The sequence below is a fragment of the Aquila chrysaetos genome, chromosome 12 (assembly GCF_900496995.4).
Source record: "Aquila chrysaetos chrysaetos chromosome 12, bAquChr1.4, whole genome shotgun sequence".
Taxonomy (NCBI): domain Eukaryota; kingdom Metazoa; phylum Chordata; class Aves; order Accipitriformes; family Accipitridae; genus Aquila; species Aquila chrysaetos.
The window spans coordinates 13,046,296-13,070,078 of NC_044015.1; the positions used below are offsets into that span (position 1 = coordinate 13,046,296).

At 39.8% G+C, this 23,783-nt stretch overlaps 1 protein-coding gene across 1 annotated transcript; it reads right to left on the bottom strand.

The window, feature by feature from the left end:
* Nucleotides 1-891: 891 nt before the first annotated feature.
* Nucleotides 892-21,096, bottom strand: PDC (phosducin). Its single transcript, XM_030031810.1, has 4 exons — nt 20,983-21,096; nt 4,164-4,244; nt 2,227-2,387; nt 892-1,523 (listed from the first exon to the last, which is right to left on the bottom strand). The coding sequence occupies exons 2-4, from the start codon at nt 4,219-4,221 to the stop codon at nt 990-992; spliced, it is 753 nt and encodes a 250-aa protein (XP_029887670.1). The 5' UTR covers nt 4,222-4,244; nt 20,983-21,096; the 3' UTR covers nt 892-989.
* Between the last annotated feature and the right edge of the window lie 2,687 nt (nt 21,097-23,783).

The window sequence follows — 23,783 nt, forward strand, 5'->3', positions numbered from 1 at the left end:
TGTCTTATATCAGAACTGGAGGAGGTGGATTTTTCAGACCTACAGAGAGAGAGACAGGAAGGTTTATAGTGAGTTTACCCTGTGTCTTCCTCTCAAACAGATTGCTAAATTGTAGTTCTCAGCAGCATCCCTTTAGCAAAACTTAAAACTTTCAGTTTAGTAAATGTCTAATGAGTGCTTACTAGTATTTCACATGTTCTTAAGGTTATGTGCTACCAATATATTTCACAGTTCCAATTGGTAGGTTTGTTAAGCTTTATTCAGAGTTATTACATAAGCACAATATACTTTTTCAGCAACTCGCAGACATTTTAAATATTACCGTTCAAAATATGGAGCAACAATGAACTGAAATTAGCTGATAATGTGCCTGTGTTAGCTGTTTGGATGACAAACTTAGAAGCGCTGAGCTAACTTCTGTATTTTCATGAATATTGAAATTTAAATGCAGAAGCCTAAAATAATGTCCTAGATACCTAAGCCATTTAGGAATGCAAGGACTTTGGGCTATTTGTTTGTCCTTAAAACTGTTGGATGAGATCTTGTTCCTACTGCAGTCGGTAGAAGTGAATCTGAGGAGCCAGGACTTGCTGTAATTCCAGAGCACGGAGATGGCTTTTTGTGTATGCAGAGGGATGGATCAGTCCTGTTCCTGTTGAAATGAAGTTCTTCCTGTGCTTTGTGGAGACAGGCATGAACCCTCAATTTTTAATTTTTTTTTTTTTTCCTTAATTTCTTAGAGATCACCTGTATTGTCTCTTGTTCTTCCTATTACTTGTGGCTGGCATAGAGATAATTATGTACAGGACTGCCAGTTGTATGTGTTTTTAAGTAAAATTCACATACTAACAGTCAAGCCATTTTTATATATGTGTATCTTACAAATAAGTCAGCAAAGACAGACTTCTCTAAATGAGATGGGTGTTACTGAGATTGATTTACAACATACTGAAGAGGAACGGGAGATAGTGAGGACTATGGCTCTCTAATTATTCAACATCTTGCTCATCCATGTTGCCATTACCATTTCCCAGTGCTGGAAGCTCCCTTTCAGGTAGCAGCCCATACTCATTTAGGAAAGATTCCACATCCGCAGCAAAAAACTCCTCATTGAATTGTTCAGAAATGCTAATGAAATTGCTCAGGAGCTCACCACCCTTATAGACAAGTAGAGTGGGAAGCACTTCGTTTGAGAAGCGGTCTCCAGCCCCCGTGTTGGAGGCCTTGATCTTGCAGAACTTCACAGTGGTGTACTCGGCCGCCAGGCAGGTCAAGCTGTTGTTGAGAGCATCACAGCCCTTGATGCCATCTTCGTAAATGTGGACGATGATGGTGGTAGTTTTACGTTCTTTCTCAATGGCTTCCAGGAACTGTTCTCCATTCTGCAGCTCACACATGTAGCCGTACTTCGGCCCAAAGCTCAGCCTCTGGTGCATATCCTGCATGCAGCGCTTGCGGTATTTTTGTAGGCAACTTTCATCTTCTTGCTCATCGTGAATTAATTCATACTCCTGCATGCTCATCTGTGAATATTAAGAGAATATTATATTGATAAGTGGTAATCTGTTGGCACTGAAACAGGAAGAGACTCAGTTGTTGTCTAAAGAACATTGCATTGAAAGCTTAGCCAGAAGAGCAGTCACTTCCTGCAGTGACTCTGGAAGGTCTCGTCAAGAGATGGGAGAAGGTCCTGTCTCAACACTTGCATGTCAACTTAATGGTATTGAAGACAGTTGCCATATTTGGCAAAAACTTCTGGATCTTCCAGAGTTGGTGGGAGTTTTGCCAGTGACTGTAGTGGGGTCAAAGTTTAATTCATGTGGGTTTTTGGGTTTTGGGTCCCGTCCCCCCCTTTCAGAACTGGTAAATGGTAATTAGTGACATTCAGGCTCAGAGCTCTTCCTTGACTAGTAGGTTTTTAAACATGTTAACAATTTTCCATTGCCTTAACTAAGGATAGAGCATTGAGGCAGGGAGGGGAGGAAGAAAGGTCGAATTGTGCTGTGTGATATGTTGTTGTGAAATATACTGCTTATTTTATTGAAGTTAGACTTTGCTTGAGAGAGGACTAGATAGATGATTGCATGTGCGTTTGTTCTGTCTATATTGTGTGAGCTCTGTGAAGTTGCAAAGGGGTTGAGTCTGGCAAATTCAGGATTTTCTAGCTTATAACTGGTATGTTTTATATAGAATCAAAATTAATTTATTTTGCTTTTCTTCTCTTACCTTACGGCAGAATCTCTGTCTGGTGTCTTTATCATCTTTACTGAAAGATCTGTGTGGTGAAGACATTTGTCTAAGAATTTCTTTCTTGCTCAAGGATAAGGAGTCTCTATCTTGGCTTTCTAATTTAAACTTCCTCCAGTCATTGATCACGCCTTTGGGCCCTAAGAGAGATGAAGTTAGATGAGAAACTAGCTGCCACAAGAAGTTGTCTTAAGAAGTTTCTGCTCTTTGCTGGTTTGTCCTTCTATGCCACAGTTTATCTGTCTGCCTCTCTTCCTTCCAGAGCGCTCTCCAGGAGTCCTGAAAACCAGAGCTTTGGGACAAATGTGTTACATTACCCTCCAATAGAAAGAAAGAGGTTTTTTTCTAACCTGGATCACTTTGGTGGTCTGGTTCCCGTCAGGATCCTGTAAAAGGATTTTGGTGAGGTACATGAGTAGTTAACAAGGATGAGGATGTCGAAACCTGTTAAAACTGACATGTTGGCCAAAGCTAGCGTTTCATAGAAGTATATTTGCATTTCTCTCTAGACAGTGTATTTGAATACATAATGTGTAAGGACTTATAGTAAAACTAATAATACAGGACACTTGAGGGGTTGTTTTTGTTTTGGTTTTTTTTTTTTTTTTTTAAACCCATAGCTGTTCCAGTGGAAGAGTAACATGTAAGGCAAATGCTGTGATAATTCTGATTGTAATGCAGATCTCGGTCTTTGAAGCTGGTTGATTAAAGCAGTTAAATTTTGAAATGGGGAAAAAAAATTATTTCAGTGGTGTTTTTCAAAATGAAACATTTTAATCTGTATCTTAGATTATAAAGCAAAACCAAGGAATATTTCAGTGTTTTCAGAGGTGAAGTTTATTTCTATGGAAAATTTAGAAACAGCTAGGTAAGCAGCTCTCCCTCTCATGAGAGAAATGTGGTGTTGCCAGTTGCCAAGACTCTGCTTTGGATTAAGTTTCAACATCTTGAAGTAGTGGCTAAAGGCACTACACCCCTCAGTGGAAAGGGAAGGTGACCTAATCTTTTGCAAACAAGATTCCAAAGCAGGAATTAGCCTGAACCTCTTGGCATAGTGATAACAGTACAGTAGCCTGATTTCCAAAACTATTTTGAAGCCTAGGTGTGGATGTAGTGCCCTACATTTGGATCTCTAAAAAAAACCCCATATATGTAATAATCTTAGCTGTCAGCAGCAAGGCTGGTTGGGAAAGAACCCCAGAAAGAGTTATTACAAGAGCTACACTTATTATAGCACAAAGGAAAAGAAGCCCTGGGAGCACAGGGAGGGAATGATTGCGATATAGTTACCTGTTGGTGAGGTGGGATGAAGTGATACCTGTCTGTAGAGCTGAATACAATGTCAGTACTCATAAAAATCATTGGTGATTGAGTGCTGAATTAAAAAGAATTGTGATTCTGAGCAAGGATGCTTTTAAAGTTTTTAAATGCTATGCTGTGTTTGCCAAAAGGATTTATAGGTTCACTTTTAGCACTGAACGTTCCTTCTATAAGAAGGAAGAAATAATTCAGCCTTTATAGTGAAACCTTATAACCTAATTCTAGCATGTGAGTGTGTTTGGTTTTTGTTGCAGTTTTCTTCTCTCTTCCCAGAAGAAGAAATGCCATTGTTCATGACTGAAGCAATAAACCAACAAGGGATGTATTGGGCCAATGCTGTTGGTGGCTTCTTCACGGGTCCTCTGCATTTGCCATTTGCTTCGGGTATGAGGAGGATTGGCACAAAGATCAGTTTGGTGTTACCTGCCCTTACATGAGGGCTGTCACTCCAAAATATATTCTCATTGGCTTTGGAGCCTATGTTTCTGTGCAAGGGGTTTGGCAAACCAATTGGATCTACTTGAATTCTGGGCTTCCCTTGTGAACAGGGACAGTTTAGATTATTTTTAGAAAAAAGATGCAGTTAGTTTCCTTGCCTGTGTGTGTCGCCTGTCCTTCAAAATCTTCTTCGAAGCTGTTGGCATTTTCTTCCATTTTCGTGGCTGGAGTAGGAGATGCTGCAGGTCCAAAAAGGAGAACAGTTAATAGCAGGATAGAAAAGGGATAAGCTTACAGTAGGTACAGTGCAGTGTAATTTCCTGCAGCTGTTAGGTATCACTGAAGATCAAAATACACGATAATTGTGGAGCTTCTCATTGTCTCATAGAAAGAAATTAGGTTATATGTCAGTCTCTTTAAAAAGATGTCTGACCAGATTCTTACTGAAAGTGCCTAGGCAAGGGTTTCTTCATTATACTGTTCTTTCTCAGTCATCAGAGAATACTGGGAACATGGTATGAAACAGTGGTTGTAAAACTTTCTGCAATGGGAATGTGTAGTCAGTGTTTTGGTTTTTTGGTTTTTGTTTTTTATTTTTTATTTTTAATCCCCCTTGAAATTGGGAACCTATTAATTTTCCATGTGCTGTAAGTATTTATTTTTAAGGGTTGCCTGAACTGCTCATTTCTCATATACAAGTATTTGAACCTGTTGGGTGAGACCTCTGAACATCCTGGAGTGAGACTGCTTGTACTGGTTGGGCCATGTTTGTTACAAAACAAAAAATCATGGGGGTTATAAATCAAAATCACTTTTTTTTCCACCCGTTCTATAAATAAGGCAATCCAAGGAGCCAGACAGCAATCACAGGACACTGTGATACAGCAGCACTCAAGCAACACCTTTTTAATCTTTTATGGTGAAGGTTTTGAGGGGTGAAGTAGAACCACTCTTCTTTGAGGGAAGAGGAGAGGTTTTACTTCGTGTATTCCCACCAACAAGATGAGCCCAACTGGGAGGTCCCAGAGCATTACAGAGCAGCAGGGTTTGGCCGGACCACGAAGCTTTCAGGGTCAGGCTGATGTTCTGCTGGTTGCCAAAAGTTACAGTAAATGTTCTTGGGGTCCTGCAGCTTTCTTGAGAAGGTCAATTATCTGTTTCAGGAGGATATACTGGGGGAGAAAAGTACCGATTCTTCACATGCATTTTTACTACACTGCTGACAGACACCTACAGAGCCCTCTGCATGAGCTCTGCCACCACACAGTACTGAGTCTTTTCTCATGTTGCAGATCAGTCACAAATTTAATTTTTAGTCGAAAACTGTAATTCTAACGTGATAAAGTGTTACTGTCCACAGGCAGATGATTTGAGTGCTCCCATGTACTCTAGACTAGTTTTAGCTGTTCAGATGTTAAGGTAAGCTTTATTTGACTTCACAGTAAATCCCATCTTGAAGCAATCGCTAAGATGTTATCATGTCATGAATGCTGTATTTAAAAGGTGCTGCTGTGTTAGATTAGAGTGACGTTAGTGTTGTAGCATGTATGCACAGGTGGAAGTGCACCTTCATTTTTACATACTAGCATCGAAGAATAAAGTGGAATAACAGCTGAGCAAGACACAAGGGATCCAATTCTTGTGAGTATTGGGACTAAACCTGATTAGTAAATGTGCAAATAAATTGTTCCATACACGTACTCATGGCAGTTAATCAAAACTTGTGGGAAGCACTGCAAACAAGTTTGGAAGAAAAGCGGGTAATGAATTATACTTTATTTGTATAAATGCTTTCTCTAAATAGATCTGTAGGTAGGTTTTTGTCAGCGTATAGATCCAGATTACTGAATCAATTGCTATTCAATCAATTCTGAAGTAGAAACATGAAGCTAATCCCTTCTCACATAGGCAAAACTAAAAATCTTTGCCATGTCAGGGATGGACAGCTATGTGGATACACTGGGTCAAAGCCTTGTAAGTAATTCCTGTGATTTACATGGACATCTACAAAAAGCTCTTCTGTCTGCTGATGCTGAGGATTTTCTTTGTTCCATGAGGAAAGAGAGGGATTGATTCTCTGTATGCTTTACTGTTTCGTAGCTTTTAGCCCTGAAAGGCACTAAAAATACAGCATATGAAACTTAAGTAGTCTGTTGCAGGCTGGAACCAGAAAACTGACCACACTTTTAGTGAAACGTTAGAGATGGGAACTGATTGCTTAATAAATGAAAGCTCTCTTTAAAGTTTAAGTTACTGATCTGTTGTACCTAATAAATCTGAAAAGAATAGGTGAATCATAACAGCACAGAAAGCTGCGTTTCACTATTCTTCTGCAGTGTGGCATGAGGCAACAATCCTGCCGATGCACAGACTGGTAAACTGACCATGGATCTGGGATTGAAGGAACTCCTAAAACTTAATCCTGGCCCTGCGACTGAGTCAGGTTGTGAGCCTGGAGCAAGTCACGCAAACCGTTCTCCTTTCCGCTCAGTGGATTTATAAATATTTATTGTTCTTATCTTGGCGCTGTGAGAATTAGGCCATCCAAGACAGGTGTTTCCCAATTAGGCACTGGAGGACAAGAGCATATGAACATGTAAGTGCAAGGTGATCCATGAGAAGCTCAGTTATAGGATGAGCTGGCTCTGCTGTAGTACATGCTCTTCCTTTCAAGAAAGCACAGTGGAAAAAGGTGTAAGCTTTTATGTTTAGTGTGTGGGCAAAAATGGGCAACCACCTGGGTCGGAAATTCTCCCACATCTTGTGAAGGGTTTAGATGGAGGGTTTTTTGGGGGGTGGTGAGGTGGTGTTCTTTTATATGCTGGGCAAGCAGCATCTTCCAAAGAAAAAATTAGGTTCCTAGTATTTGGAGAAATGTGGGTGCTGCCAGCTCCGGAGCATGTTGTACAAGTGCCTCCATGAGGAAATGTCAGTGCATACTGCTGAGACAGTAAAGCAGATAGCGTCACGGAGCAGTTTGTAGTGACCCATCACAAGGTGACTTGGATCTAAAGTTGCCACTTCCCTGGCTTTACAGGTTCACTGAAATCTGGTGTGCCTGGCAGTGGGAACAGCTAAGCTGTCCTCTGTGCCAGACACTTTGCAACCCAGCAGACGGACCGCAGGGGTCGTGTTCATCTGCCCAGCTGCAAGTGGGTCCTAGTTAGTTGTCTGACAGTGCTGTCTTTTAGAAATTCATTAAGGTCATCTGTTAATACAACCCCCTTAAACCTGAGTCAGCCTGAGAGCATCGTGGAACGCAGAGGTCAGAGGCAGCACTTAGCTGTGTGGGGATCGTTGCATTCGATAGGGATGGTGTTGCATGCTGGAGAACGTACATCCCTGGCCTTTGCAACCATCTCTTACAGAATTCTTACTGCTTTACATCTGATTTTTTTTTTCTTTCATGTAAATTTGCAGTCTCACAATCCTGCTAAATACTTGCTCAGGGTAAGAGCATGCAGTGTGAGCAGAATATCCTGAGAGGGTAGTCAAGTCAAACAGCAATGCAGGATGATGCGCAGTGATGGTAAAGTGATAATAAATGTCATTACTAAAGCTATTAGTTCTAAGGAAGTACTGACAGACTTTCAGGACACCAGCTGCATTGCTACTGATCTCAAGTTTTCCCTTTGCACGATTTTAACAGCATGTGACGTGCCAGATGAACAGCAATCTTTGTGGGGAAAAAAATTGCTGATTTAGAACATATATTGCAATTTCATTAGCTTTTGTCATTGGTTTTGGCAACTGAAAGTGGCTCCTGACATTTTTATTTGAAAAGTGCTAATGGGGAGAAAAAATTTTCCTTTTCAGGTCTGCAGATCATCAAGGTATTAGACTGTATTTTGTAATGCATATGGTGACTTCACAAACATATTTTAAGAGATAGATTATTCTATGACTTCTTTACTTTCTTGTCTTTATTTCTGAGTGAAGGAAGTAAAAATTACAGTTTCTTCATGGAGATTTGAGACCTTCCTATGTCCCAGAAGTCACTTCTTCAGCAAGAAAAAAGCCCAAACCCTAAGTATACGCCTGAAGCTACAATTTAATTTCTATGAGCTTTGGATCTGTTGTAGCTCAAGAAAAGCAGTTCCTATTACTGATGCTCATCCTTCTTTTGTCATTAGACCAGATGGGCCAGCCTTACTACAGGGTAGAAATGACCATTTATTAAAGTGTTTCTTTTTATCCAATATGAAAGAATGCTTTCTACTTAGTAACAAACATTTTGTGCCTTTGGCCTTTGCAGAGAGTTTTCTGTTTACCCGGAATTACTGGGTTGGTTTTTTTTTTCTTTCTTTTTTTTTTTTTTTTTACTATTTTCTCTTATGCATATTGGATTTCTGAGAGCGCTCAGGAAGAAAGCACTGTACCTGTGTATTTGTAACAAAGGCTTATTTAATCCTTGTAATATATTGCAGCTGTAAATACAAAAATAGTGCCTTCAATTGGTAAATTATAGTTACAGAAGAGAGGGAAATTAAAAAAAATCTCTAAACAAACTGTAAAACTCAAGATGCATTCTGTAAAGGACAAAGCCAATAAGTAAAACTTGCTCTCTAAAGTAAGAAGTTTTGCTACTAGTCCAATAAATAAACATGAGAAATGTCTTTCTCAAACTACAAACATGCTCTAGGCACAAATTTGCTGCTGTCCATATGTGCAAATCCCAGCAAAAATGCTGTTTTCTGTCTGGGCTTACATAAGGCTATAAATCAGCAGCATGCTGCTCATCCCCAGCAATCGGTAGGACATTGCCTATGAACTGAGAAGTATGAAATTTTGGGGACGTATGGAAGTGGAAGAATGAAAAGTAAAGAATCCTTGTCAGCAGGATGTGATTGCACATTTAAGTTTCAAACTATGTGTGGGTGGTTGGTGAGCTGATATGTGTGCCCGGAGTGTCCCCTTGGCTCTTGCCTCTTGGGAAAAGTGTCTGAATTTCAACAGCATTTCCCTCTACCCAAGTGCTACTTTGAATCTAGCTTCTCTGCCCATTTTTCCTGGTTTCCATTTGCAGAATTCCTTCCCTGTTTATTCTTGTCCCCTCTGTCAAATGATAACGGCCACCAAACTTAACTGGTGGATGGGCAGTTTCTTAAGCAAGCAAGCCAAGACAAGGAGCAGCTCTGGATTTAAATGTTCAGGTTGCTGGAATTTGGGGGAATCAAGTAAAAGAACATGGAACTGGAACAATGCATCGTTCACCCCTACCTAGGCAGTGGAAATGTCCCAGTGTAGCAGAACTGAGTGAGTCCTCTGTGTGTGAGGCTCTGCACCTACTCTTGGGACGGTAGGCATCCTCCTCTGCTAGCAACAGTGACGGATTTCCAAGGACCCTAATCCAGAGCTCACCAATGTCATTGAAGCTTTCTCAGGAACTTCAGTGCACTGCAGGGTGTGATCTGCAGCACTGAGCAGAAACAGTTGAATGGGTATTTGCATGATTTACATGGTTAGGATGTGGGTGCTTCAGCCACGGCCGTGATCTGTTCCGTAGCTACTATATGAAGTGCTACATTCCCAAGAGACTGTTCATTTTTCATGCCGCGTTCTGTATGTTGTGTAGTTCTTGCTGTTAGTCAAAATGTGTATTTTCTGAATAAGAGACTGAACAGGGCATTGGAGTGCATTGGTATCGTAAGGACCAAGTGCTTTTCAGCTGGTCCCTTTTAAAAAAAGAAGGGGGGCTGGGGGAGCGAGAGGACTATCCATCCTTGGTCATGTGTGCATTTGGATTTGCAGGAGGCATTAGCATCATTACATAAGCAAAATCAATGTCAAGGTCAGAGGTCAGAATTTCAGGCTTGTTGCCAGAGCATTGCGGAGGAAGCTGAAAGCTGTAAGCACCTTTAGTGATCTGCTCCCGATGATGACTGCTAGGCACCAAGCCAGATAGCAGCTCGTTGAAAACACGGAGTACCTGCAGCTCCCTTTGCACTCAGAGACAATCAGGTCCCTTACATTAAAGTGGGTGACTACAGATTTAAGAGTCAGCCTTCAGAGCTGCAGTCGCCTGCGTTGACTGCTTGCACCAGTGTTGCGTTACCCGGCTATGCGAAGACAGGCTTATTATATGGATAAATGGAAATTTCTTGGGCTTACCTAAAGGAAAAACATGCTGTATCATGTAGTGATTACATCACTGTGTTTGGGGAAGAAAACATCATTTGAAAACACCAGAACAGGACTTTATTTGCTTAAAGAAGAGGTCATACGATAGGAAGAAAATCTAAACCAGGATGGGTTGACGTAGAAAGCTGTCAGCTTTGCTGCAGGTCACTATGATGAGAGGGTTATGGGATTGGATTATTCACTCTATCCGCTTTAGGAGAGTTATGTTGTTCTGTATTTGTGAGATGGAAACATTTTAAATAGATGCAGTACAATGTTTAATTTATCCTTAAGGGTTTGCCAATTAGGAAATTCCCTCTGTGACTGCCCCTGGCTTCAGCATTGTGTTAGGTTAAAAATCATAGGGTTAAAAAAAAAAAATCCCTTTCTCTTCCTCTTTTTTTTTTTTTTTTTTTTTTTTTTGGTCTTTCAAAATTTGGCCTACAGTTATGCACCCAAAATTGTTCATCTTTTATGGATTGCACATTTTTTTCTGGATTTCACTCTGAAAATTAGCTCAACACCTTTCACATCAATAAGCTTTACTTCTACCACAGTACCACTATGTTTTGTATGGAAGGGCAGAATGCAGATATTTTAAAACAGGACTTGTTTTATTATTTCAGAAAAAATACCAGTTGACATTAATAATGTCAAATTTCAGTTATCCTTAACCAAAAATATTTATTTGGAAAAGCTTAATTTTGTATATTAAGTGGTAAATGTCTTTTGAAACTCAGGAGTCGAATTTTTGGAACATGTTATGTATTTGTTGGAGTGGTTACATAGTTGTTACTATTGTGATGAATTAATCTTTTTTTTTTTAATTTATTCTGTCAGGAAACCTATTGTTCATTTATTTGCTTTTTAAAAAAACTTGCATATCTCAAGTAGGGTGGAAGAGGAGGATGGTTGGATGCTAAGAAAATGTCTATTTGAAGCGAAAGCAGAACAGTCAACGTTTTCAAATGCAGATATCTAAGGGCACAAACCTCAATCCATGTTTACGTCAATGCCTGGCCCAATTTGTCAGATGGATTGAGCATTTCACCACGGTACTCTGAAAGTCAGGACAGAGTTTCAGTTGATGTTTAGGCACATGCTTAATTTTTGAACTCTAAGTAAACATCTGTATGCCTGCTAGAATTGACATGTCCTTCAGAGTTTTGGTTGGAGTTTATTGCTGTAATTAGCAAAGGCATGATGAATGGCAGAAGTCCAGGGGAGGGATGTTATATATCTTTTTTTCCAGCTCAACAGATGTTTGGCAGTGCATATAATCCCTGTAATTTGTCAAAAATCACTTATGTCAGAGCTGTAACTCTAGCAATGACTGGAGACAGGCGTTTAGAGAGGTTGATGGCCAGCATTTTATGGAAAAGGGAAGAAATTCAAATTTGTTGTGAGGTTAATTGAAGATCTAGAAGAAGTAGTACCCTGTAGGGACTTTGAACAGACTCTTACTGCTCCTTTCCATCAAAAAAAAAAAAAAAAAAAGGGTGCCTGCGGGGGAGGGCTGGGAGGAATCAAAACTTGTCAAATTGGGAGAACATCCACCATCTGTTTTGGGGTAGGTCTTGTCCAAGAATGCCTCCTAAGGCTCTGGATATGCAAAAAATTGCCCGCAGAAAACAGTTAGCAAAATAGATTTGCCTCAGAAATGGTAGTATTTAATTCTGGTGTGGGTTGTTTGGGTTTTTTCTTAGCTTAGTTGAAGTTTTTTTTCAAATATTTATTTGTAACTGTAAATCGGCAGGAATTCTTGCTTTTGCTTTCTTCCTATCTACACTTTGTTGTCATTATCTGCAAAAGGCAGGCTTGACGAAGCCAACAGGCTCCCTGTAAATGCAGGGTCTACCTAAGCAGTCTTTCTCTCACATTAGAGAGAATGAAGCAATTTAAAAAAAAAACTTGTTCATGACAGCTTTCAAATTCATGTATTCTTCATTCCTGGCTTTCTCTGAGCATTAACATGCATGCTCTGACATGCGTGAAGATTTTGTTTGCTGCTCTCCCATCAAAGAAAAATTATATTATGAAAAAAAATTATATATTATGAAAAGTTATATTATCTTCCAATTCTGACACTCTAACACCAAATTAGTACCTTTCTCTGCAGCTCTACTACTGGACCTACTCACCCAGGTTGGATGGAGTGCGGCATCTAATGCTTTGGGCGAGTTAGGGCAGTAGCTCTTGACAGGGAGTATTTATTAACTTCTTGGCAGTTTAATTAGATTTACACGTGTCAGAGTCAGTTGTTCACATGACCTTGTTACGAAGGCATTTAACTTAAGGCACCGACAATGGGATGCTGGTTTTTCCCAACTTTATCTGGTCGATGCAGGGGGTAAGCCCTCCAGGTGGCTTTGCAGAAAATGAGTCTGTGTTGCCTTTTTCAGCTGGAGAGCCTAGCTGTGTAACATAGGTGATTGGGTTAGGCTGGGGTGAATCTCCCATCCTCCTGGCTGTTATGTTATGAAGCAGATATTCATTCTGTATTAATAGCTTTCAGCCACTCTATTAATATGGGAAGAGCCACTGCCTAAAGGTGAGATGATTCTAGTGTTCTGTGATCTCTCCTCCCAACCATCCACTAATATTTTTTACACGTGCAGAAATAGGAATAAACAAATGTTTTTCTTCTGTCCTGACACTTACACAATAGTTATATGTGCAGCTATTGGATGCAAAATTGTTTTCATATTACAGAGCAGAAAGTGAAACTTGCTAGTTGGGGGTATTAATTTCCGTATTTATCTTAAATGGGAAGACCCATATGTAAAAGTGATATATCTGTATTTGTCAAAAGGTAGCAAAGACATTGTTGAGGAGGGCACAGGCAATCTTGAGTTGGGTCAGTATATCCAAATTAGATGAATTAGAAGAAAAAAAATTTCCTCTGTTGAACTGTAAAGCTGTTGCCAGCTGGAAGTGTTAAAAAAGATTTATTTATTTTTTTTTTTTTAACTTGGCCATTTACCAAAAAGTGCAGTAATTGTCCATAAAGCAATTGATTAAATGATGGATGTCCAAGTCCCATTCCCACCAGCTGCAACTTCACAGGGTGTGCTACAGGGTTCCCTGGCCCTCTTGCTTGTGATATCAGAAATAACGTCATCTCCACTGTATGATCCTGATGTCCCTGTGGCAACTACAATTGCATGAAGTAAAAGCAATAGTAGGAGTGTATTCCTCATGTTACCTTTATTAATCAGAAGATGAAAGCCAAAGCGGACAATATCGTGTGGCCGCAGAGAGCCCTGGAGGGCTGTAACTCCTACAGCGGTTATGTCAGGTCCATGGCTTCCTGGTTTATGCCTTTCCTGCACAGATCTTTTATACCCTTGGTGTCATTCCAGAGGCTTTGTGTTTTTCTTTGGATCCTGTGATTGACTCTTAATTATAAATGGTGAACTTTCACCAGCTAAATTGTAAACAGCTTTACATGTGGCTTGTAAAACTGCATAAAATTAGAATTAATGTTTTCACTTCCTTTGCAGACCAAAACTGAGCAAACTGGGGTTGCAGTTGTGCAGCAACTAAGGCATTTACACAAGTTTCTCTGAATGTGTAAATAAATGTCACAATTTGGAGAAAGGCCAGTGGTTTAAAACACATGCTTTTCCTATCCTGCCTCAAAACATAGCTCAGATAAACAGCATAGTAAATCCTTTCCCTGCGACTTGCTTTTATTTATGTAGAAACCGCAGCACAAATTCTGGGCCAGTTTTTCTGTATAGACTTAGTTGTTTCTAAGACTCCTTCACAGGGACTGCCAAGGGTCTATCATGAAATCAATTCCAAATACTTTAGCCTTCCCCATGGTTGGGCTACAGCTGTATTACCCCATAAGAAGCCAGCCCAGCTCCAGCCATCTAAGAGCGATAATTTCTTGAAAACTTCTAACATTCATCAGAGCAGAAGAAAAGAGCATTGGCATCAGCAGGAAGGGGCTGCTTGTAACAAGCAGCAGGAGGTACCAGGAAGCTTGTTTGCTTAGGGGAGAGTGGGGGGGGCAAAGAAGGGAAAGGGAAAAAAGAAAATGAAGGGAACAAAATGATCTTAAATAAAAAGATCTTACTCTGATTCATTTAGTCTGCTGCTTATGTGCACACCAAGACAGTGCTTAAATGCCAATTTACCTCCTAGGGACAGATTTAGAGCAAAGCCCAGGTGAAGCATTAGTATCACCTGCGTGATGTGAAAATGCTTATGCAAAACCCAAGCAGTAACAGTTGTCACAGATACTGCGGTCCTAGGTATGGGTGAAGATGCCTGAATTCCTTTGGTTCCTCAGTGCTAATCTTAAGGGTAAATGGAAAATATATCCAACAGCGTGAGTTTCTAGTGAATAAAATAGGAAATGAGTGGTAAGTATCTGAACACAATGTTCCTCGTATTGTAGGAAGTTGCTGCAGGATTTAGGTACCTTTTGCAAGGTGTCAGAGCAGCCCCATCTCATTGCTGTTGTGGCTGACATGGTAAGATAAGCCAGGTCCTGACCTCTTCTGTTTGCAGCAGCTGGCCATAGGATCAAGAGAAGTAAAAACAAGAGATACTGAAGGTGTTCTGATGGTGGCTTTTCTCCTCCCTCCGTATTTGTTTATGGAGCAGAGCGTAACATTTGGTTAAACCTGAGCTACTGTAGGAACTTGACTGCAGCTGTGGAATTAGCTGCAGCAGACATGGGAAGGAGATGGAGTAGCAGCCATATGTAGTGTGCTGTATTTAGGAAAGGAGAGGAATTCTGTGAGCATTAGAAGTAATGAAATCTGATTTTTCTAGGATTTTTTTTTTCCCTAATGATTTTGGTGTCTAAAAGCTTTTTTTGTGGCTTTTGCACTTAAAGGGGCTCTCTTTGTGGATTCTCCAGTGTTACAGAATAGAATGTGAATGCATGTAAGAGCACTCACCCTCTCTTTGGGAGAATTAGACTCAGGTGCAAAACCAGAGAGTATCATAAATCAGAGAAAAAACATGCTATTTCAGATTACCATGATGTCAGTTATTTGGATTAACATCATAAATGACTGTAACAGCATTAAGTGCCCCAATAGAACAGTTCAAATGTGAATCTGTTTGTAAAAGCCTCATTTATTGATGTGATCCAACAAGGTCTCTAAAAAAAAAATCAAATTATAATTCATTTAACTATTTAACAGTCGATAAACACTAGGTTGGTATGTATGACAGCAAGTCTATATTAGTCCCTATATTTTAAATATTGTAGGAGAGTCTTGGATGATGCATCAATATTCATACTAAACAGAAGAGTATAATAAAATTCTAAAGTCCTAAAATGATTGCTACTGTATTTTAAATAAATAGCCACTTTCTAAAATGATTTATTAGGTAAGATCTGAATAAATGCATTCTAGTGTGTTGTTTACCATAGGTTGTGGATTACTGACATCTCCAAGACAACTTGGTTCAGTGGCCTGAAACCCTTTTTGGATGAACCATGGGACTTAACTAATCTTGAGAGAATGCAGGTATGGATAATAGGAAGGAACAAAAATTTGCATTCATTGGGAGAGAAGGTCTCTTGAAAAGCAAAGAGTGCCTGGAGGTAGCTGTAGTGTGGGCACTGAGGAGGTCCCCAAGGTCTAAAGGCACTATATTTAGACCTTGGATGGTCAATGGCTGGCATGTTTCCTCATCTGATAGAGCCTGACTTCTCCTAACTCTTTCTGAGGGTTTACTTCATCCTGTTTGGCTTAAGGCTTAGCAAGGTTATTTTTAGCTAGGCTGTATTTTCAAATGTGCCTCTTGCCTGTGACCAAATGTGAGATGTAACAAAATAAACCCAGACAGCATCCAACATGCAAGAGAATGAAGGTGCCAAATGCTGTCTTCTGGGATCTCTTCTCAAGAAAGAAATGAGGTCTCCCCATGACCAGTTTTGCATGTCATTGAGGTTTCGAAGGACACCACCACCAAACTTAATGGTCAACAGCCTTGATATGCTTGGATTTAACTTAAAATTTTCAGTGAAGATATTTCATTATTGTGTGCTTTCAAAGAGGTGAGATCCAAGGCTTTATCTCATCATTTCTTTCAAAACAGTCTCTGTTTTCTTTATTTAAAGATAAAGGCCTTCCCTAAGGGATCTCTGAGAAAAGGAATAGCTAGTATCTTTACTGCTTTAAGCCTGAACAGTATCCCTGCTATAAGGAGAAATGGGAATGTGTGGTTATCTTTGAGTACTGCTGGAGGCAGCTATTTTAATAGGATTCCAGCAATTATGAAGGACAAGACTGAGCACCACAATTATTTTATTTCATAGTTTGTGTCAAAATGACAAGACTTTATTATAACATGCTTCCATCTCAAATTAAGATAAAATATTTAATTCCATGCAAAGCAACTCTCCTTAAGATATTGCATAAGTGGAATCATTTAAGCATATTTTAATTATAATGTCGTATTATGAATGACTGTTATACTACTGAAATGGCAAGGGTATGCAAATAGAAACAAATTTAATTTCAAGATGCCATTTGAATTTTTTACTTTAATGTTTTCAAAATGAAGATATTGCTTTTGTGGAGGTTCTCATCAACACTGAAACAATTACCAAAAAAACAAAAAAATCAGTGAAATAGTTTTTGTTAAGAGCAACTTCGATAACACATTTTCACCTGGCTCTGTGCAAGACCTGTTAGCCAGCAGCTTTTTATGAGGCTGAGAAAGACCGAGAACTGAATCTGCCACCCAGCTTGGCTGCATTTAGGCTGACATCACTGCTGCTGTTACAGTTCACAGAGCCTTATTCGGATGGCTGGCTTAGATAACAAGAGTGGTAATTTGGAAATTTTTTGGAGGGCCTTTGACCATGTGGAGTTTCATAATGCAGCAGGTACTTTGCTTGGAGCAGCTGAGATGGCTCGTTAAAGCCCAGCTTAGCGCTCTCTGCAGGAATCACCGTTCCCGCAATGTTGCCATCCCTTCCTCTGATTGAATGCAGTGAGAAAAACTATGTGGCATTTGCTCACTACAATTTCTTGTATTTTCCTTCTTTCTCTTCTGTTACCTGTGGCTATTAGAGTGGAAGGGGTTCTGAGTCATCAAAAACAGTTTCTTGTTTTGGCAGGCAAATATATGGAGCTATTTTTCAGGCTTATTGTACTTCCTCTACTTGTTGTTGCCCTCATCTTGCATGTCTGTCCGAAATGAAAATGCCCACGAAAAATTGAAATGTTTCATTTCAGCTTAAAAAAAAAGAATTAATACAAGAGATGACATGAATTCACAAAGTCTTGTATTTGAAATAGTTGGAAGAGATTTTTTGTTTTGTTTTGTTTTGATTTTTGTTCTTTTACCCAGAAAGTGCTGTTCCCCTAATTTTGGCCAACTCTGTGTAAAAGGAACTAGGCCTTAAGCCTTATTGTTTCTAAGACTATTCATATTAGACATATAACTAATGATTAGAAATTGTTTTAGATATGATTAATAGAATGCAGGTGCTTATAAAATAATATGCATAAGCTGATTATTTGTCCTATGTGTCTCCCCCTCCATGGCTGGCTTGAAACCCAGTCAAGCTGAATCAACAGAAGAAGGATCATACATCTTAGACTTAAGACATGGGAGTAAGTGATTAACTTTAGAACAAGATAAATTAATAGAATAGCCTGAGTGATTTTCAGAAATTCAAAGGTAATCTTTGATGTGTAAGAAGATAAGTGATTGTGGTGACCAATGACCTTCTGCCTACAACCACTAACTTCAGAAGAACTGGGACACGAGAATTGATGAGATAAGATGATGAATGATAACGACATGGGAACAGAGACTGACTGGAAAATTACAAAGACTTTGAACTGGGACAATGGGTGGTAAAAAGGTATATAAGATTTGGAAATTTTTGGAAGGTTGCCATCCACTGTGGTGGTGGCCCAACTCTGAGTTGTTAATAAAGCAAACCCAGAGAAAGCCATGTTTGAAAATTCTTTAACGCTCTGCTTATACCTGGTATTGGGTAGACCCCCATTTCTCTCTTTCATTCTATGTTCTTCTACTCCTAGTTCTCTGATATCTTCCAGTAAGCAGCAGAATAGGAATTGCTTTGTACTTGGGTACTGATGGTGAAAATTGCTCTACAGCTTTCATTCGAACTCCGTAGGCATGGAACATTAAAGGCAAAAACTGTGGTGTATGCTCATTGTAACATAATGGAGTTCTCTGTGTTGATTTGTAGCATGTTCCAGCTTACATTTAAATCTGTGAGAAACATTTCACTGTATTGGGACTCAGGCTAAATCTTTGTGCTCCTTCAAGGAATTCAGAACTAAGGTTATAATTCAGTCTAACTGTGGTTAGCCATATGCCTTAAAATGAAGCCTATTATGTGGTTTAAGATGGGATAGCACTGAAAGCTAGTTACCAGACTTCCCAGCTGACTTCCCTGCATCCTTTTGCCATGTTAAACATATCAAATCATGGGCGCAACCTGATTTTTTCTTTCCTCTCCTTGCTCACTAGTGGCTGACTAGAGTGCTGTACAGTCTCTGGAGAGTTTTCTGTCCACAGGTGGCTTGTGGAATATGGATTTGTTATTCTGATTTTATACCACTGGCTATCTGAAAGTGGTCTAAGAAGACAATAGGTCTAAAAGATGGGGTGGAAATATAAGGGTGATGTAGTTTTTTCATAAGTTCTTGCATCTTGTGCATTTAAGACTATTCTGAAGTTGCACAGCTTTTGCATATAATGAGAATCACAGCCTCCTGTAACTGCAGTTAGTTGCACAACTGAGCTGACTAATCCCTGTAATCCAGTCTAGTGCAATATTTATTGAGAATTATTTCCCCACTGAGGTGGGGCTACTGATTGTATCGGTCAGGCCCTTTTTTCTGAATTGGTCCTCTCTTTGCTTTTTTTTTTTTTGGAGGGCTGGAAAGGGGCAGAGATGCCCTTTAATAATGTAATTCACCCAGGAAAAAACTTTGCAGCTGAGATGAGGATATCTCAACTATCAGACCATGAGCATTTTGAAGATGTAAGGTACCTGTAGGGTTTTTGCACTTTGTAAATTAGGAATAAGGGAACCCTGTGATGGCTTCAAGATCCATTGCTGCTAGTGATGAATTCCCTTTATCACTGGAAACAAGTAGTTGCATATACTAGCATATAGCAATAATCTTTAGCTATGCAATTTTCTCTCAAGTTGTATTATTTTGAATATTATCTTTCATTCCCTAATGCATTTCCCCATGATTTTAGCTGTGCTGTAATTAGAATTGCTAGGGTTAGACACTAATATTTATAACAGAGATCAGCTTGAAATCCTGTTCTGAAATAGGATGAAGTATTCACATATAATTCTAGCAATCTTGTATATATCAGGTCCAGAAGACTGACTTTATGTTCAAACTGTTCCCCTCTGTCAAAAAAATTTCAGGTACTTGCAGAAAACTTGTAAAGCTGTTGACTGTGAAGATCATATTGTTTGTGTAAGCAGGTTGGAAGCAAGAATCCAAAATGTAATGTTGCCCCAAGGTTTCTTAACCACTTAGACCTGTACAATTCACAACGTGCTCATCTTCTGGGGATCTCGGCTGTAGAAAGCAATCTCTCAGTATCAAAAAAATGGGGGTTTACTGGACTGTTATATATACTAAGTTTTCTTTGTTTGCTTATTTTATGGTTATTTTCTAAGGATTGACATTATATATATTATAAAAATATGGCTGCTGTTCTGCCCACTGCCAAATCCAAATCTGAGTACAAATGACAAAGACGTGCCACGGAGAAGAGCAAAATACTGATAAGTAAGTAAAGCAGTCTCTGCATCTCCACTGAACTGTGTGGATCTGAGGATTTTTTCCATTGCTGTCAATGGCAGATTGCCCTCAGAGTAGGTAGGCTTACCAGCTAGATGGGGACATTTTCTTCATCTTTTCAGGTAACACGTCATTTATACCTTTAGTTACGTACTGGTAACCTGCCTAAAATTAATGCTGTCACACCAGCTACAGAGCAAAATTTCTTGTCTGGTACATTTGGTTTATTATTCTTTCACACCAATATTTATACTTACCAAAACATTCTTTTGCAAGAAAACAGTTCTGAGCCTGAAATTAGATACCCGGGTAAGAAGGATTTATCCTAAAGTTAGGATTTAGAGTTTCTTGGAAGCTCTGAAAATGATGGACCCAGAGCTGAAAATTTTCTGGGGATTATCCCAGACATTTGAGCCCTTCACTCACCCTTCACCAGAGCACAGAATTCCATCCCAGTACAGGCAGAAGAAATGGCGTGTTTATATTCTCTTGCAGATTCTTATATACAGGTTAGTATTCAAAGATAGGTTACAAAAAAGCAGAAATCCCATTTTGAATTAAATCAATGACAAAATCAAATAAAGAGAGAGAGGATTCTATGCAAGCGATATAAAAGCTCTGTTAAATTAGATATAGGTGTCGCTTCTGATAGTCTGGGCACACACCGTCAGCAGCAGCTCAGGGATCAGATTTCTAATATATTTCCTCTTCCCCAAAATGACTCCATCTGGAGTGAAGCATCACTTACTGTCCATGCTAGAGCAAAACCTGTATTTATTTAAAGCGCAAATAATGACAGTTCTCATAGCTTCTTATTCTCAGCTTAATCAAAACAGCCTGCCAAATTCATAACTGGAAATCTGGCATTAGTTTTTATCTCAACAGCTACATATCAGCCTGATGCCAAAGGTGAGGTTCTTCTGAGAGACTGTATCAGTTAAGTTTATCTATTAGAATGTTTAATACACAGCTAATAAATTTTAGCAGCTGTGGCCATCTTTGAAACACCATATTTTATTCCCCTACTAAAATAAAGCTTAAAAGGCAATCCACATATAAATCACTCTACCTGAGAGGCTCAGTTGCTCAGCTCTGCTTTTTCCGAGTATGATAAATGTCCTTGGTGGTTTCTAGGAGAGAAACTGGATTACAACTGACCACAGATAGACCTGGTCTCAGATTTACATCTCTGTGTAATGATGACCCTTGCAGAAATAGCTTTGGACAGGTAATAGGATTATCATAAAGGAATTAGAAAATTCTGTTCATTAGTTTGAGCCAATGAAATTGCAGACTAGATAGAGGTTTAAAGGATTTACTGCATAGATATAATTGGGAAGGGAGAAAAACAACTGAGCCTGAAGAAGAGATGCAGATGGCACCTTGATATTGCAGAGCAGGGTGTAATAAAAATGCTGAAGACACATAGATGGATTATAAGCACGGTATAAGAACCCGTTATTGTACGCACGAAAGCTACCCTTACAACCTTGATGGCCTTTTAAATATTTCTGAATTGTGATAGGACTCCTGTTTATATAAAGGATGAAGCTATTCATGGAAATGATGCTAATATTTAAATAAATCACCCAGTCATACCTTGCTACTCATTAATTTAAAAAATTAAGTACTTACAGAGTGCAAATGAAAAAAGGGGGAGAGAGTGTTTTATTCTATAGAAAACTATAAATGTCTTTTGTGGCATTAAGAAACATTAAATTCAGAGCAGCTTTAAATGGAAGACTTGTATTTAAACATCTGCAGCTGTGGCTCTTACACGTAGTTGGATGCTTTGCAACCAAGAAGGTCCCATCTCTCACCCACACTGTTGCTTAGACAAGCTTACGGGGGGTGGCTCTGTGGAAATACTGACAAGTAATGGACGCCAACAGAGGTGGGGAAGGGAAGGGGACCCTGGCTTTGGTGTCCATGCCCATGCATCTCCTGGTGAGGCAGTGTGGAAATGACCCAAGTGCAGTGAGGTGCCTTGAGAGTCTTCCTCCCCTTGAGCTCGTGTCTGATTTTGGTTGTGCAGTCAAGGAGAACTGCGAAATGCTGCCACCGATGGCCATGGGATGGTGGGAACTGCTGTGCTTGAAGCTGTTTGCTCTCTCTTGTGGCACATTTATTTTGGAATTCTTCCTCTCTATTCGGACCCTGAATTTGCTGGTGGGTATATCCCACTCTAAGTTTCATAATGTCTGCTGGAATAAAGCTAATCCCAAAAGTTAGTGTCAACTGCATTCCTTTTATGGTCCGCACTATTTCAGTCCATCATTTTGTTTCAGCTCATTCAAAGTGCTTATGCAGCAGTAATGGAGTTAGTTTATTGCTGCACCAAAATCAGTAAATTTGATGCAGTTAAAAAAGCCACGTATAGAGGGAGAATGTGCTACATAGGTGCAATGTGAGGGTTACTGCATAGAGTGAGCAAGACTTACAGGGTAGCAAGACCTTTTGGAAACCTGGCTCTGAAGGGGTTGCTGGAGTGGCCATCTGGTAGCTTAGGTTAACCTAGGTTTTGTGTAATTTGTGACTAATATTAGTGACAGTAACAACCAGCTTTCAGTCAACTGCCAGTCCTGCTTTTATCCACCTAGGAGTGACCCTTGATAAAACTGAAAGCTCACCAGAGGTCTCAGTCCTCATTAAACCAGCCTTCTTTAAGCCCCATCCTCTTGAGCCCAGAAAGCCTGGCACAAGGAAGACTCTGTCTCGCAATGGAGGAGGATCAGGTTAGGGAACATCTAAACAAATTACTCAAGTCCATGGGACATAGGGTGCACCCACAAGTGCCGAGGGAGCTGGCCCATATCATTGTGAGGCCACTGCCACTTGTCTCATCACTGGAGAGGCACATCTGGAGTGCTGTGTCCAGTCATGGGTTCCCCAGTACAGGAGAGGCCAAAAGAGCTGGGTGTGCTCAGCTTGGGGAGGAGAAGGCTCAAGGGGGATCTTATCAATGTTTATGATTATCTGATGGGTGGGTGTAAAGAAGAAAGAGACGGACTCTGGGCAGTGGTGCCCTGTGACAGGACAAGAGGCAACAGACACAAACTGAAAGACAAGAAATTCCTATGAACATAAGAAAATGCTTTTTTACCACGAAGGTGGTTGAACACTGGCAAAGGAGAAATTATGGAGCCTCCATCCCTGGAGATACTCAAACCCCACTGGTTAGTCCTGGGCACCCTGCTCTAGTTGACCCTGCTTGAGCAGAGGGGTTGGACTTGGACCATCTCCAGAGGTGCCTCCAACCTCAGCTATTCTGTCATTATTTATTTGTTAACAGTGTAACAGTTGTTTAAGGATCAGTTGCAAATTACTGAAAGATGGGGTCACTGTTTCCTTAAAAATAAGGTTGTAGAGAAGAGCAACAGAAAGAAGTTTTCCCCTGTATCAATAAATTCAGTTTCTTATTAAAGGTTGGTTCATCCTTAGAAATCATATTGTAAATGTGTTGGGGACCTGCCAGAATTCTTCACTGAGATTATTGCCATGGAAGACAAAGCTATGCATTATTGTAGGCTTTTCTATGTCTCAAAATTTAAGTTGCAGACAGCTGACACAGTGGCTGTCTGTCTGGTGTAGATGCCAAGTAGAGAATGCAGGAACGTTCCCAGGAGGAAATGCTGGGGCTCCTAATGTAGGTTTGATGGGATATTATCCTGGTAACAGCAGCACTGAGAGTAAGGAGCACAGATCTCAAGCATGGTGCCCCAATTTTAAAAAAAGTCACAGTTTTGAGAAGCTGACATTACAATATTTCCTTTTACAATCAGGCATTCCAGCTCAGTGACTTTTTTTTCCCCAACTTCTAGCAGTTATGTAAAAGTTTATATACATTTGTTCTTTGTTTGCTTGCCTGTT